This window comes from Papilio xuthus, unplaced genomic scaffold (genome assembly GCF_000836235.2).
Source record: "Papilio xuthus unplaced genomic scaffold, Pxut_1.1 DF826115.1, whole genome shotgun sequence".
Classification (NCBI taxonomy): domain Eukaryota; kingdom Metazoa; phylum Arthropoda; class Insecta; order Lepidoptera; family Papilionidae; genus Papilio; species Papilio xuthus.
Genome location: NW_013532534.1, coordinates 3,168,375 through 3,180,936, shown reverse-complemented (window position 1 = coordinate 3,180,936; position 12,562 = coordinate 3,168,375). Strand labels below are relative to the sequence as shown.

The 12,562-nt window shown below is 31.6% G+C and overlaps 1 protein-coding gene across 1 annotated transcript; it reads left to right on the top strand.

Moving 5' to 3' along the window:
- The first annotated feature begins 850 nt into the window (after positions 1-850).
- Positions 851-8,045, top strand: brP-2095 (juvenile hormone binding protein brP-2095). Its single transcript, XM_013319942.1, has 5 exons — positions 851-1,013; positions 5,428-5,656; positions 6,100-6,236; positions 7,038-7,190; positions 7,646-8,045. Exons 1-5 carry the CDS (start codon positions 941-943, stop codon positions 7,807-7,809), a joined length of 756 nt encoding a protein of 251 aa, XP_013175396.1. The 5' UTR covers positions 851-940; the 3' UTR covers positions 7,810-8,045.
- Positions 8,046-12,562: the final 4,517 nt, after the last annotated feature.

Genomic DNA, 12,562 nt, shown 5'->3' with positions numbered 1-12,562 from the left:
AGAGACGTTGTCCTGTCTACACGTCTTTAATTTGAAAATTCGAATATTATTTAAAATTTGACACTGCGATGGTAGCGCCCTCTGTCGGATCCAATGTAAAACATACCAAAATCAACAACTACTAATAAATTAAAAATTAATTAAAAAAACATTGTCCAGCGGACAAAATTGTGGATCTAAACCATTCCCAGATCCCCTTGAACACATACAAAAAAATTCATCAAAATCGGTCCAGTCGTTTGAGAGAAGTTCAGTGACATACACACTGACAGAAGAATTATATATATAAAGACTAGTGATGCACACGAGTTCTCGCATGTAATCAATAATAGAGGTCAGAAATATCCAATCCTAGTGAACCCAGTAACAAATCATAAGTTTCCGATTTTATCTTTTACTAGATAAAAACAAACAGAATTCATAATTTAAAAATTCATAGTCCAATAGCATTATTACTTTAAGAAAGAAACTGGTACTTTTTTTTAACTTAAAAGTTTATGATGCCGAGTCAAGGTAAAGTAAGGCTGGCAACGCATCTGCGGTTCCTCTGGTATTGCTGATGTCCATGGGCGTCGTTGAACACCTCGGTGTTCCCGCTGCTCGTTTGCCCCCTTCTGTTATAAAAAAAAAGTAAAGTTCTACACCAATCAAAATATGCTAATCAAATTTAAATGCATAAAATCATCACAATAGGTTTCATATTCATATTAAAGTTAGTTAGTAAGTGATAAAAATAATTATTATACATGCAACTTGAGCAAAAAAATGCACCAGTATTAAGTTTTTATTTTATATTTCCAAGGTATTAACAATGTATGAATAAAATCATTCGCACATAAATAAGATGGAGGTAGCCTTCCTTGGGACAGTAGGCGTCGAGTCGTGAGCAAAACATCAAACTTGTTGACTCTACTGTACATAATTTTAATTAAAAATAAAAATGTATTTTAAAATAAACATTGTGTTATTTGTGACGCTCTTTTGTTATATCAATGCTGAAGAAGAATTATTACGTAAGTTTTAATTTTTTAATATCTTTATGACTTAAACTAAAAAAAATATTTTTTGAGGAATATAATAATTAATAAAAAGTACTACTACATTTAAGTTATGTTTGTAAAAGAAAACACAACAATTTTTCGAAAAAGTTAATTTTACTAATATTATAAATGCGAATGTTTGGATATATGTCCGGCCGAAATATCTATTAGTAGGTATCTCCAAAACTGCTCAACAGATCTTGCTGAAGTGGCAAAGATGTAGTAGATCACAGTTTGGAACAACACATAAGCTACTACATAATTTTATTTTAGTTCCCTGCGAAAGGAGTCGCGGGCAACAGCTAGTATAATTCCGTTTCCAAAAGCATCAATTCTAGTCCATATACATTTATAGTATAACCTTTAATAGTAAATTAAATTTAAGCGCCTATATAAATTGTTAGCGACCTGTTCCGGCTTCACATGTGTGGATATTTATTTTTTATATCTTACTTCTTACTATCTTACATCTTGCTAATATTATAAATGTGAATGTTTAGATGAATGGATGTTTGTTTGAAGGTATCTCTGGAACAGCTGCATGGATCTAGCTGACATTTGTAATGCATATAAAACGTAGTCTGGAAGAACACATAAGCTATTCATTACGTTTGTTTTTAATTCCGCGCAGACCGCGGTTCGGGCGACAGCTAGTACTTTATAACAATATTGACATATGTAGCATAAGGTACTCGGGGATTATGTAGCATTCTAATGGTGATAGAATTTTAGAAACCGGTCCAGTAGTTTCTAACTTTAATTTTTACAGACGTACAAAAATATATTTCCCTTTACAATATTAATATAGATTAAAACAATTTTTACTTTAATGTTGGTTAAAAGACCTTTTTTAATTCCGCATTGTGGTTTGAAAAAAAAATATTTACATACAGAAAATGAATTAAAATCCCCTTATACCTAGTATGGATTTAATTAACTTAACATTCGCATAATTACAATCATAAGATCAACTCCAAAGAGTTTACGACCTGCCAATGTTGACACATTTACCTCATTAATATTCTGTAGGACACATTATCACCATGAAATCGTCGATTACAATTACAATTTATGATCCATTACACGTAAAAAGTTAAAAACTGTTTTAAAATACCCTTAAGGTAAGATAAATTCGGTCGGTCCATCGAGCCGGATATCGAGCGTCGGTGGCTAAGAGGTTAAGCAAACTAGGAATCTGCAGGTCCTGGGTTCCAATGCAATTGAAACAATCTGTTAGTTATGTTTAGATCCCATATTTCTAGGCATTTATTTTGAATTTGATAAAATGTCGTCAGTTGTAAATTGTGTACAAAAATTGTAAGACAATTTTGAAGTAAGAGCTTAAATTCACTAAAAAAACAATAAAATCATTTATCTTTTTAGTCCATCACAAACCACTTTTATTGATGGGTTCAGTGAATAGTTATAAAATAAACATTGATTTATAGATGATTTAGTTATGTTTAATTATAATTTGTTTTTCCTTATAGTTGTGTGAATCACGGCCAAACACATCCTGTATAAAACAATGCGATTTACTACGTCATGCTACTATTGTCTGCAATTCAATTAAAATGCACAAGTTCAATCAGATCGAATTTATATTTTATAAGCAATCGATAATATTGTTTTTACTATTTTCCGCATCATCCTGAAGGTTCATGTTTACATAGATAACTTACTAATCTTACTAATATTATAAATTAGTGTGTTCGGATGTATGGATGGATGTTTGCTAGAAGATATCTCCAGAACGACAACATGGATCTCACTCAAATTTGGCATATATGTAGAACATGGTCTTGAAGAACATAAAGGCTAGTAGGTTTTTTCTTAATTCCGCGCGGACGGATTCACGGGCGACAGGTAGTGTAAACATAACAAAGACTTGAAAAGGGTATATATATAATAATTAGCATATATAACGAATGAAGGACATTAATTTTATTGTTAGTTATAAGATTGCAGGTAACGCATCTGTAGATTTATTTACATGTTTAGAAGTTTGCAAGATCATTTGAGGTCAAGGGATCTGTTTTCAACAAGGTCGAATTTATTTTATATTTCATAATTCTTGATTTGTAAAATAAAAACATTTGTTTTATAGTACATTGAGTCATTAACAACAAATTGATAAATTTCGTCACTTTACAGTACCATACTTAGTATTATTCACGATTAGCGGCTTGTGAATTGTTAGTATTGAAATAATATGAATAACAAATGTTTGTGTGCTTTTCTCATTTCACAAAGATGTTTTACGATTCTCTTGTAATTTTTTGCGTACATCAATATTCAATAAATAAAAAACTATTTTTAAATTATATAAATAATCGGTCGCCCGTGACTTCGTCAGCCAGAGTTGCTCCAGCACACTTAAGCTATCTTCCAGCAAAACCCCATCAAAATCGGTCTAGCCGTTTTGGAGATTACCCCGAACAATTTGTGAAGATGAATTTAAATGGCTCTCAGAAATTTTTTTCTTTTCACAGATTAAGTCGGCTATTTTATAGGTAGTAGAATATATGTGTGAATGAAAAAAAAATTGAACACGAAACCTGTCTGATAGTGCCATTAAGTGTCAAATCTTTAAATTTTAATTCTAAAACTTATTATACGTTATGTATGATTACTCCATATAAAAACACATCACAGATGTAATCCTGTTTTGGAATGAAGTTACAAAACCTGCTTATATCGTTGTTATTAATAACTTATATTAATGACACTGGTTCTGATATTTTTTTTAATTTCATTTAAATCAATTTATGTTTGCGTATTAGGAGCGTCGGTGGCTCAGTGGTCTAACGCTTGACTTGCAATCTGCAGGTCCTGGGTTCGAATCCCGCCATGTACCAATGTGTTTTTCGATTTCCGATTTACATATGTACATTTATCCGACGTTCTTACGGTGAAGGAAAACATCGTGATGCAACCTGCACATATCTGAGAAGAAATTCAAAGATATGTGTGAAGTCAACCAACCCGCACTTGGCCAGCGTGGTTAACTATGGCCTAGTCACCCCTAACTTAGGGTAATCTCTGAGTCCCTCGGTGGGGACGTATAGTGAGCTAATGATGATTATTAGAGTTGTCACCCGCGCAGAATTAAAAGAAAATTAATTAGTAGCCTATGTAACATTCCAGGCTTTGTTCTACATCATGCAGCCGTTCTGGAGATACCTTCAGAAAAATCCCATCCATCCATCTATCTAAAAAATTAGCATTTATAATAATGTATGATGTAAATGTAAACCACGTTCAAAATATAATTATTTATCTCTCTAGACGCCATAGCTAATTTATTATTTTGTAATACTTCATAAATCTTTTATATAAAATTCTCGTGTCACAATTTTCGTTCCCATACTCCTCCGAAACGGCTTGACCGATTCTCATAAAATTTTGTGAGCATATTGATTAGGTCTGAGAATCAGCCAACATCTATTTTTAATCCCGCGCCGACGGAGTCGCGGGCGACAACTAGTTGATGAATAAATATTATTATAATCAAAAGCTTATCTTTAAAATCCAGATCAGATGTTGTTTTAGGTTTGGATTTTTTTGTGCAAATCGCAAAAATATCTCGTTACTACATATGCAAATTATTCACGACAAAAACAACGACATTTGGATGATATTTTATTTAATTAATTCTATTTTAATAATTAATTATTATTATTCATTAGCTTAATGTATTTTTGGCAAAAAAATATTAAAGGAATATATGGTTTGTAAACTCGCCGACAAGCAAAAAAAAACAAAAGATGATGATTGCTCAAAATAGCTTCGCGAAAACATTTTTTTAACCTTTGTGGTCATTAGACCTTATCAAGCATTGACTGTTACGTGATTACCAGTTGATACGATATCAAAAACTTTAAAAGGATGTATGAATAAAGAGAAAAATATTTAGTGGAAGAGTTGAATGTTTGAATGTATAGGATCCAATTTGATGGCAAAAAAAGTCTTAGCGAGGTCCGAGGATGTCGAGGAGGTTTGGGTCTCAACTTGGCACCTCTGATACACGCATTAAGCACGTCCCTAGGTCTAATTTGCCTTACGAATAAGACGAAGTTTAACTGTAATTTAAAACTCTTTTTGCATATTTTGAGTTGATGAGATTTATTTGTATTCCAGACATGGTCTGTATTGTTAGTGCAAACACAGTTGTCATTTCCGTCCGTTGCAACTATACGATACCTTTAAAGCAACGGTATAACGCAAATGTTAAATAACAATGATAATGTCAAAACACTTGACATTAAAACTACTGGCAGATCGTGTGCCGGCCCTTTACAAAAAAAAACTTGCAGCAGTCATTTGTTTGAAAAAGGAAGATATATGACAGGAAATTTACTCACTGCTTTTATTCTTTTGTTTTCAGCATCCTTTATAGAGAAGTGTGACTACAAGGATAAAAAAGTAGATAGCTGTATAAGAAAACAAATAGAGAATAGTCTTTCTCGATTCGCAAAAGGCATTCCCGAGCTGGGCGTACCGTCTATTGATCCTGTGCAACTGGACGAGATCAACATCGACGGAAATGGTTTGAAATTAAAATTCGTAGAAGCTGCCATGTATGGACTCAGTGACAGCAAACTAACAGATCTTAAGTGAGTATACACGTATAGAATCTTTTGCTGTGCCAACAAAATTATTTATATGTATATAAAAACCTTGATTTTAATTAATTCGACTAGCTGAGAGATTCTTTTCTGTCTGTCCATAAGGTGCGTTTATTCCGGATAATCTCTGGAGCAGATGGATCGATTTTGATAGGAAGGTAGCTGATCTATGCGGGCATATTACATGCGGACATAAAATTCCATAGGGACAAAGTCGCGATAGACAGCTAGTACAAAATAATTAAAACTTATTGAAAATTTTCCCAATGACTCTTAATTATTTATAAACCCTAGATAATTTCATTGTATCTCGACACAATAATCACACGAGTCGAGTGGAATAATTTTGTGTGTAAATGATGTTGCAAAGAAACTGATTCAGAACATGAATCATCTTTCTATAATACAATCTCAATATACTTTTGTTACAGAGTCGATATTGGTAGCAACGAAGAAGATTTCAATTTAGGCTTCAAGGGTAACATGAGTTTGATAGCTAAATACAATATTGATGGCAAGATTCTGATTCTCCCAATCAAAGGAGATGGTGACGCCGTCGTTAAAGCTAGTAAGTTTTTACACATAGTCTCTGACCTCATAACTGATAACATAAGTAATTATATACTTAGTAGAATAAAGAGCAGCATGAAAACATAATGTTAGTTATGAAAGTTTAAATCAAGAAATTAGCAGCAATGAAGGAATTTTGACAATAGTTTTCAGATTCTTTGTTTATAATCAGGTCACACCTTAGTTTTCTTTATCTATATGAAATTAAGGATTCGACCAAACAAGATATTACACGATGAAAACAATTATACGAGGATAATTTAAGTGATAGAATTTTTTCCTTGGATATTTTTTCTTTTTTTGCTAACCGTTGTTTTCTAAGGCCATAATCTCGTTCCAAAGATATCTTTATCTTTATCCGCAAAACTTGACACAACAGAGATGATATATTTTAAACGAAAATGTTGATCTCAGAAATCCATGGTAAGGGTGTTATTCTCAGTATAATATTAAAGACAGACAAAATTGTCCGTGTAAATATTTACTCGCGCATAATTATATTATTCTTAAAGTTATTGGTAAAATTCAAAATCAGTTTGACTAGCAGTAGATTATCACAAGGTCATACTGACTCCAGTTTGATCAAAACCGGCCTTATTGAGTCAAAAATTGTAAACATAGACTAATTACATCAAAGAATTTATATCAGTACTTTGACCTCTAAATATAATCTTAGTTACACGTGCTAGTTGCATAGCAGGTAAATTAAATTTCACACAAAGAAATATTTGTTACATATACATATAGTATTGTATAGAATTTATCAATCGATTATATTGACGTATCGATTTATTCACAGATAATGTGGAAGTGAATATCCAGAGCAAACTGGTTCATGTGAAGGACAGCAAAGGGCGCAGCCATTTAAAACTTATAACTCCAAATTACAAATACGACATACAAAGCACAACATTCGACTTGAAGAACTTATTTAATGGAAACAAGGAATTAGGTAAGACATAAGATATTTTTAGCAATGTTAACGCTTTGTCATCGAACTAAGGCAACTGTTTTTGGCTCGAGCTCCTTTAAATAATCCAACATAAGGACTTTTGATATTTGATTACTCGTATTCGCATTTTATATTCCAATTACACCATTTTGACTACACCGAATTAAGAGATTATTTTCATGTCAAAAAAAATTACGTAGGACTAAATGATAAATACTATTAGTTTTTACAATAAATACTAGCTTTCGCCCGCGAACCCGTCCGCGTAAAATTAAAAGAAAACTTAATTGGTAGTCTATGTGCTCTACCATAGTTCTAGAACTATGTAAAAATTTTAGTAAGATTAATGCAGCCGTTCTAAAGATACCTACTAACAAACATACATCTATTCATCCCTACACTTACATTTATAAAATTAATAAGGTTATTTTCATTTATTGATACTTCTTTTCCAGCTGAAACAACTCTTAGCTTCGCTAACGAGAACTGGAGACAGCTAATGGACGATCTCGCGCCCCCTGCTATCAAGCAAATTGTCCGCTCCGTTATTAAAGCCATCAACAAATTCTTCTCCAAAGTTCCCATCTCTGAAATGGTTACTGGATATAAAGATTCCTAAATATTAACATGTTACGTTAAAATAGTTTTTAATATCCATGTCACTTTTAATTTTATAAAATATAATATAATCACGACTGTACAAGCGTAACAGTATAGACAAAAAAGTGATAATTAATTTAAAATATTGAACCTCAAAGTCTGCGTAAGCCCTTTATAAACAAGGCAACATTATTCGATATTTAATTTTTTATGTAAACTATTTGATAAGAAAAAAAATATAGAATTATAACTTAATAAAAATTGTACAATAAAAATGTTTATTTTATTTCTTTCTTTTTGTTTCTATTTGCATTTGTTGAGAATATGAATTACTTTAAAACTTGTGTCTGGTCTTCAATTTAAGCATCCAGTACGTGTACTTATAATTGGAAGTTCAGCTCTTCCGTGCAACATATGATATGAGGTACCTGCAAAATGTAACTTCATACCAATTTTACCTAAATATACAATACAAGCTGACGCCCGCTCCATCCTCGCGACATTAAAAAACCTAATTAGTAGCCTATGTGTTCGTCCAGTCTATGTTCTACATCTATGCCAAATTTCATCGACATTTGATGAGTCGAACCTTACTTTGTGGTTTAAGATCTTTATTTCTCAAAGAATTTACAAAATTCACTTACGAGAAACAATTTTACAAGAACATGAAAATTTTACCAGTAGTCAGACATTACATTTTACATTTTACTAACAAATTTCTTTAATTTATTTTTAAATGATGACATTGTGTTTATATCACGGATGTTTTTAGGCAGATTATTATATAACTGTGCTCCCTCATAAGCTACACTTTTCTGACCAAGATTGGTTCTGGGTTTTGATAATTTTAATTTATCTTTGTTTCTTGTTAGATATCTATGAGTCCTCTTTTTAATCATTATTTGCGAAATTGTCTCATGTGTTAAAATTTTCCTTATGAATATGCATGTATTATATGTGTAAAGTTGTTTTAAATTAAATTTCTTAGTTTTTTTATAAATTTCTGCAGTCGGCGAAAGGTAATGGAAATTAAATAGAATTTTAATAAGTTTATTTTGTGTTCTTTGTAGCGTATCTAGGTTTGTTTTTGAAGCAGAACCCCATACCTCTATTAGATATTCTAGATGTGGTTTAACTAATGAGTTATATACAATATGTCGTATTTTTGCTGGAATACATTTTTTACTCTTCGTAAGACCCCAATAAGGCTAATAATTTTTGTGCGTACATGGTTAATATGTGTTTTCCAAGTTAATTTACTATCTAGATGAAGGCCAAGATACTTTTCAGCACTAGTTTGATTTATAGTTTTATTATTTATTACTAATGGAGCATGGTTCGATATCTTTTTATTTTTTGCTGCAAATATCATGTAAGAAGTTTTAGCAACATTTATTGTTAGTAAATTATACTTTAGCCATTCTTGTAATATATTTAAATCGCTTTGGGCCTGTGCAACGATATCATGGATAGAATGAGCAAAGTAAAAGAGACAAGTATCATCTGCATAAAGTGTGATGTGACCTGTTAATCCTAACTTGCTTATGTCATTTATGTAGATTAAGAATAAGAGCGGGCCAATAATTGAACCCTGCGGTATACCATAGGTGATTTCACGAGGTTTACTTTGATATTCGTTTATTTTGACTATTTGTTTGCGGTTTGTAAGGTTAGATTGTAAAGTTTGATATGCTGTACCAGTGATTCCCAAGGCTTTCAGCTTTTGTAAAAGGACACTATGGCTTACAGTATCAAAAGCCTTTTTTAGGTCAATAAATACTCCGAGTGCAATATGTTTCTTATCAATATTTGTTTTAATTTTAGTTATGAGATCGATTGTTGCAGTTAATGTATTTGATTTGGGTCGGAAACCGTACTGATCTTGAGTAAAGAAATTAAATGATGTTAAATATTCGTAAAGACGTGAATATATCACCTTTTCAAATATTTTGGAAATTACAGGTAGGACTGAAATGGGTCGATAATTACTAGGATCAGTTTTAGATCCCGACTTATAAATTGGAGATACCTTAGCTACCTTTAAACTATCGGGGAAGCTTCCTTTTGAGAATGTTTCATTTATACATTGTGTTAAACATAGAATTATGCAATCCTTAATGCATTTTATGGTTTTTGTGTTTATGTTGTCGATTCCAGAACTTGAATTTATGTGTAAATTATCAATTATCTTACTAACTTCTTCGAGTGTGCATGGTCTAAATTGTGCAAGTGTTTGATTTCCTGATTGCGAATAATAGGTAGAATATAAATTTATAGGATAATTATGGTATTTTTTACAAATTTTATTAGCTAAATACGGACCAATGCTCGAGAAAAAATTATTAAAAGACTCACAGATATCTGTACCATCAACAATATCAATTGAATTTACGATTAGTTTATGAGGAATACAGTTATCTTTGTTTTTGTTTACGGCTAAGTTATTAATCACTTTCCACATTTTTTTAGGATTCTTCTTGTTGTCTTTAAATAGATTTTTATAGTAAATGCATTTTGAATTTTTTATAGTATTATGCACATAATTCTTTTGTTTTAGGTAAAGATTTTTCAAATAGATATTCGAAGGGTTAGCTCTTGACTTTTTCCATAGTTCATTGCGTAAGTTTATGCCTTCAATAATATTTCGATTTATCCAATCCTTTTGTGGTAAATTTAGTATTTTAACTTTTTTCATAGTATTTTTGTTTATATTAAGTTTGATTAAATCTTCGAGACTTGAATATTCCAGGATAGATAAATGGTTTGCATCATTCATACTTTTATACAATCCAGTATAATTAATTGCGCTATACGATTTCTTTTGTTTCTTAGGTAATTTTTGATTGAGCATTTCAAGACATATCTGCTTGTGATCAGACATAGGCGAATCGATAATATACATTTGAAATCTGTGAGTATTGTAAATATTTGTTATTACGTGATCGATGATCGTTTTGGTTGTTCCTGTCTCTCGTGTGCAGTACATTTTGGTAACTTTATTTAAAATTTCGTACCCGACTTCTCCAAGCATATTTGTATAGCAGTTTGTGTTTCTTTCATTTTTTAACAAATCTAAGTTAAAATCCCCAAATACAATTGTTCTTTTTCTTTTTTCTAGTTGTACTGAAAATGTGTCGAGAAAATTTTTTACGTTGGAGTCACCAGGTTTATACACTAGGCCGACATTCAGTGAATAAGTTTCTATATATATCCATAAAAAATTGTTTCCATAGACATATTGTTCTTCTGTAACGTAATGTTTTAAGTTATTATGAATGAAGATTGACACTCCGCCTCCGGTCTTGTCCGTTCTGTAATTGTAATAATGCGTGTAATTTGGTATCTGAAGAAACTTGGCATCGCTTTCCGATTTTAACCAGGTTTCTGTTAATAAAACTAAATGTATAGTATGTTTAAAAGAAGATAGTATACATTTTAGCTCGTCGAATTTTCCAGGTTTAAGTATGCTTCTGGTATTTATATATAGATAATTTATTGAAGAAGAGGCGGTAGGTAAACACTTATAGTCGTTTACTAAATTATGCATAACTTCACTTGGGTGTCCATAGTTTTTATCATTTACGAATTTATTGTTATCCATATTTAGTTTTTTGTTGTTAATTTTATAATTTTTGGAATTCCATTTACGTATTTCATAGCAAGACTAGTCTCACCATTTTGCTGACGGCTTTGTAATTCTTCGCGTAATTTTTTGATATAATCTCTTTGTGTTTGATCGGAGTATACGCGGATGTCTTTACTTATTTTGGATTTGTTGCGAAGGATGTACATAACTATATCTCGCGAGGTAAAACACACTTTTATAGGCCGATGTATACCTTGTATGTACTTTCCTAATCTGAAAAGTTTTATCGGTTTAGGGCAATCAGAATATATTTCTTTTATATGCTTTAATACTTCCTGCAGGTCATGTTCTTGTCGGGCAGTAGTAATGGAGTTTGAGTTTTCCGGTATGCCAAAAATTATAATGTTCGTTTCCCGAGATGACCGTTCTTTGAGTTCTATTATAAGTTTTTCATGATGTAAGCGTGATGATTCCTCCGGCTGAGCATTTTTAGAGTATTCTAGGTCTTTCAAATTGTTTTCCAAAATTTTTATTCTATTTTCTGTGTTCGAATTTTCTTTAATAAGATTTTCTATCTGAGTTTTCATTGTATATTGTTCCGCCAATATATTTTCCATGGAAGTATTAATATTTTTAAGTTCCGTTTTTAAATCGTTAATTTCTCGAAATATTCTATCTGTACATTCCCCTTGATTAATTTTAAAATCATTTAGAAATTGTAATATCTCTTTTCTGAAGTTTTGAAATTCTTCCTTAAAATTAAACTCTTCTTCCGGTTGCTTTCTCTTCCGCAGTGTTGGACGTTGTTCCATAGTGGGAAGGTTGCGTAGATCAGGAAAAGACTCGCTGCCGCCTGTTTTATTATCCTTATTCGGCGAGCGCATCAAACTCATGGTCACCCTATTTTACAACGCACCGTGTGAGGGTAGTTGAGTATTTTTATTATTGTTGGTACTAATTCAATCGCGTCGCAGTATGATGCATTCACCGCTCACTGATAAACACAATATTTAAAACAAGACCGTATTCAAATCACATAAAACTTAATTTTAAATGCAGTCACTTTAAATTATAATATTAAAAAACATTACGCACGTCTATTCATATCGACTACTGGACGACGATTCTACTTTACCTTCTAACAAACCCCATTCGTATACAGCGTGTCCAAAAATTTTAAGATAAA

Excerpts from the sequence above, each read along its gene's own strand:
- brP-2095 (XM_013319942.1), top strand. The coding sequence starts at position 941 with ATGTATTTTAAAATAAACATTGTGTTATTTGTGACGCTCTTTTGTTAT. Across the intron at positions 1,014-5,427 it reads TGCTGAAGAAGAATTATTAC|CATCCTTTATAGAGAAGTGT; the intron begins GTAAGTTTTAAT and ends TTTTGTTTTCAG. Across the intron at positions 7,191-7,645 it reads TAATGGAAACAAGGAATTAG|CTGAAACAACTCTTAGCTTC; the intron begins GTAAGACATAAG and ends CTTCTTTTCCAG.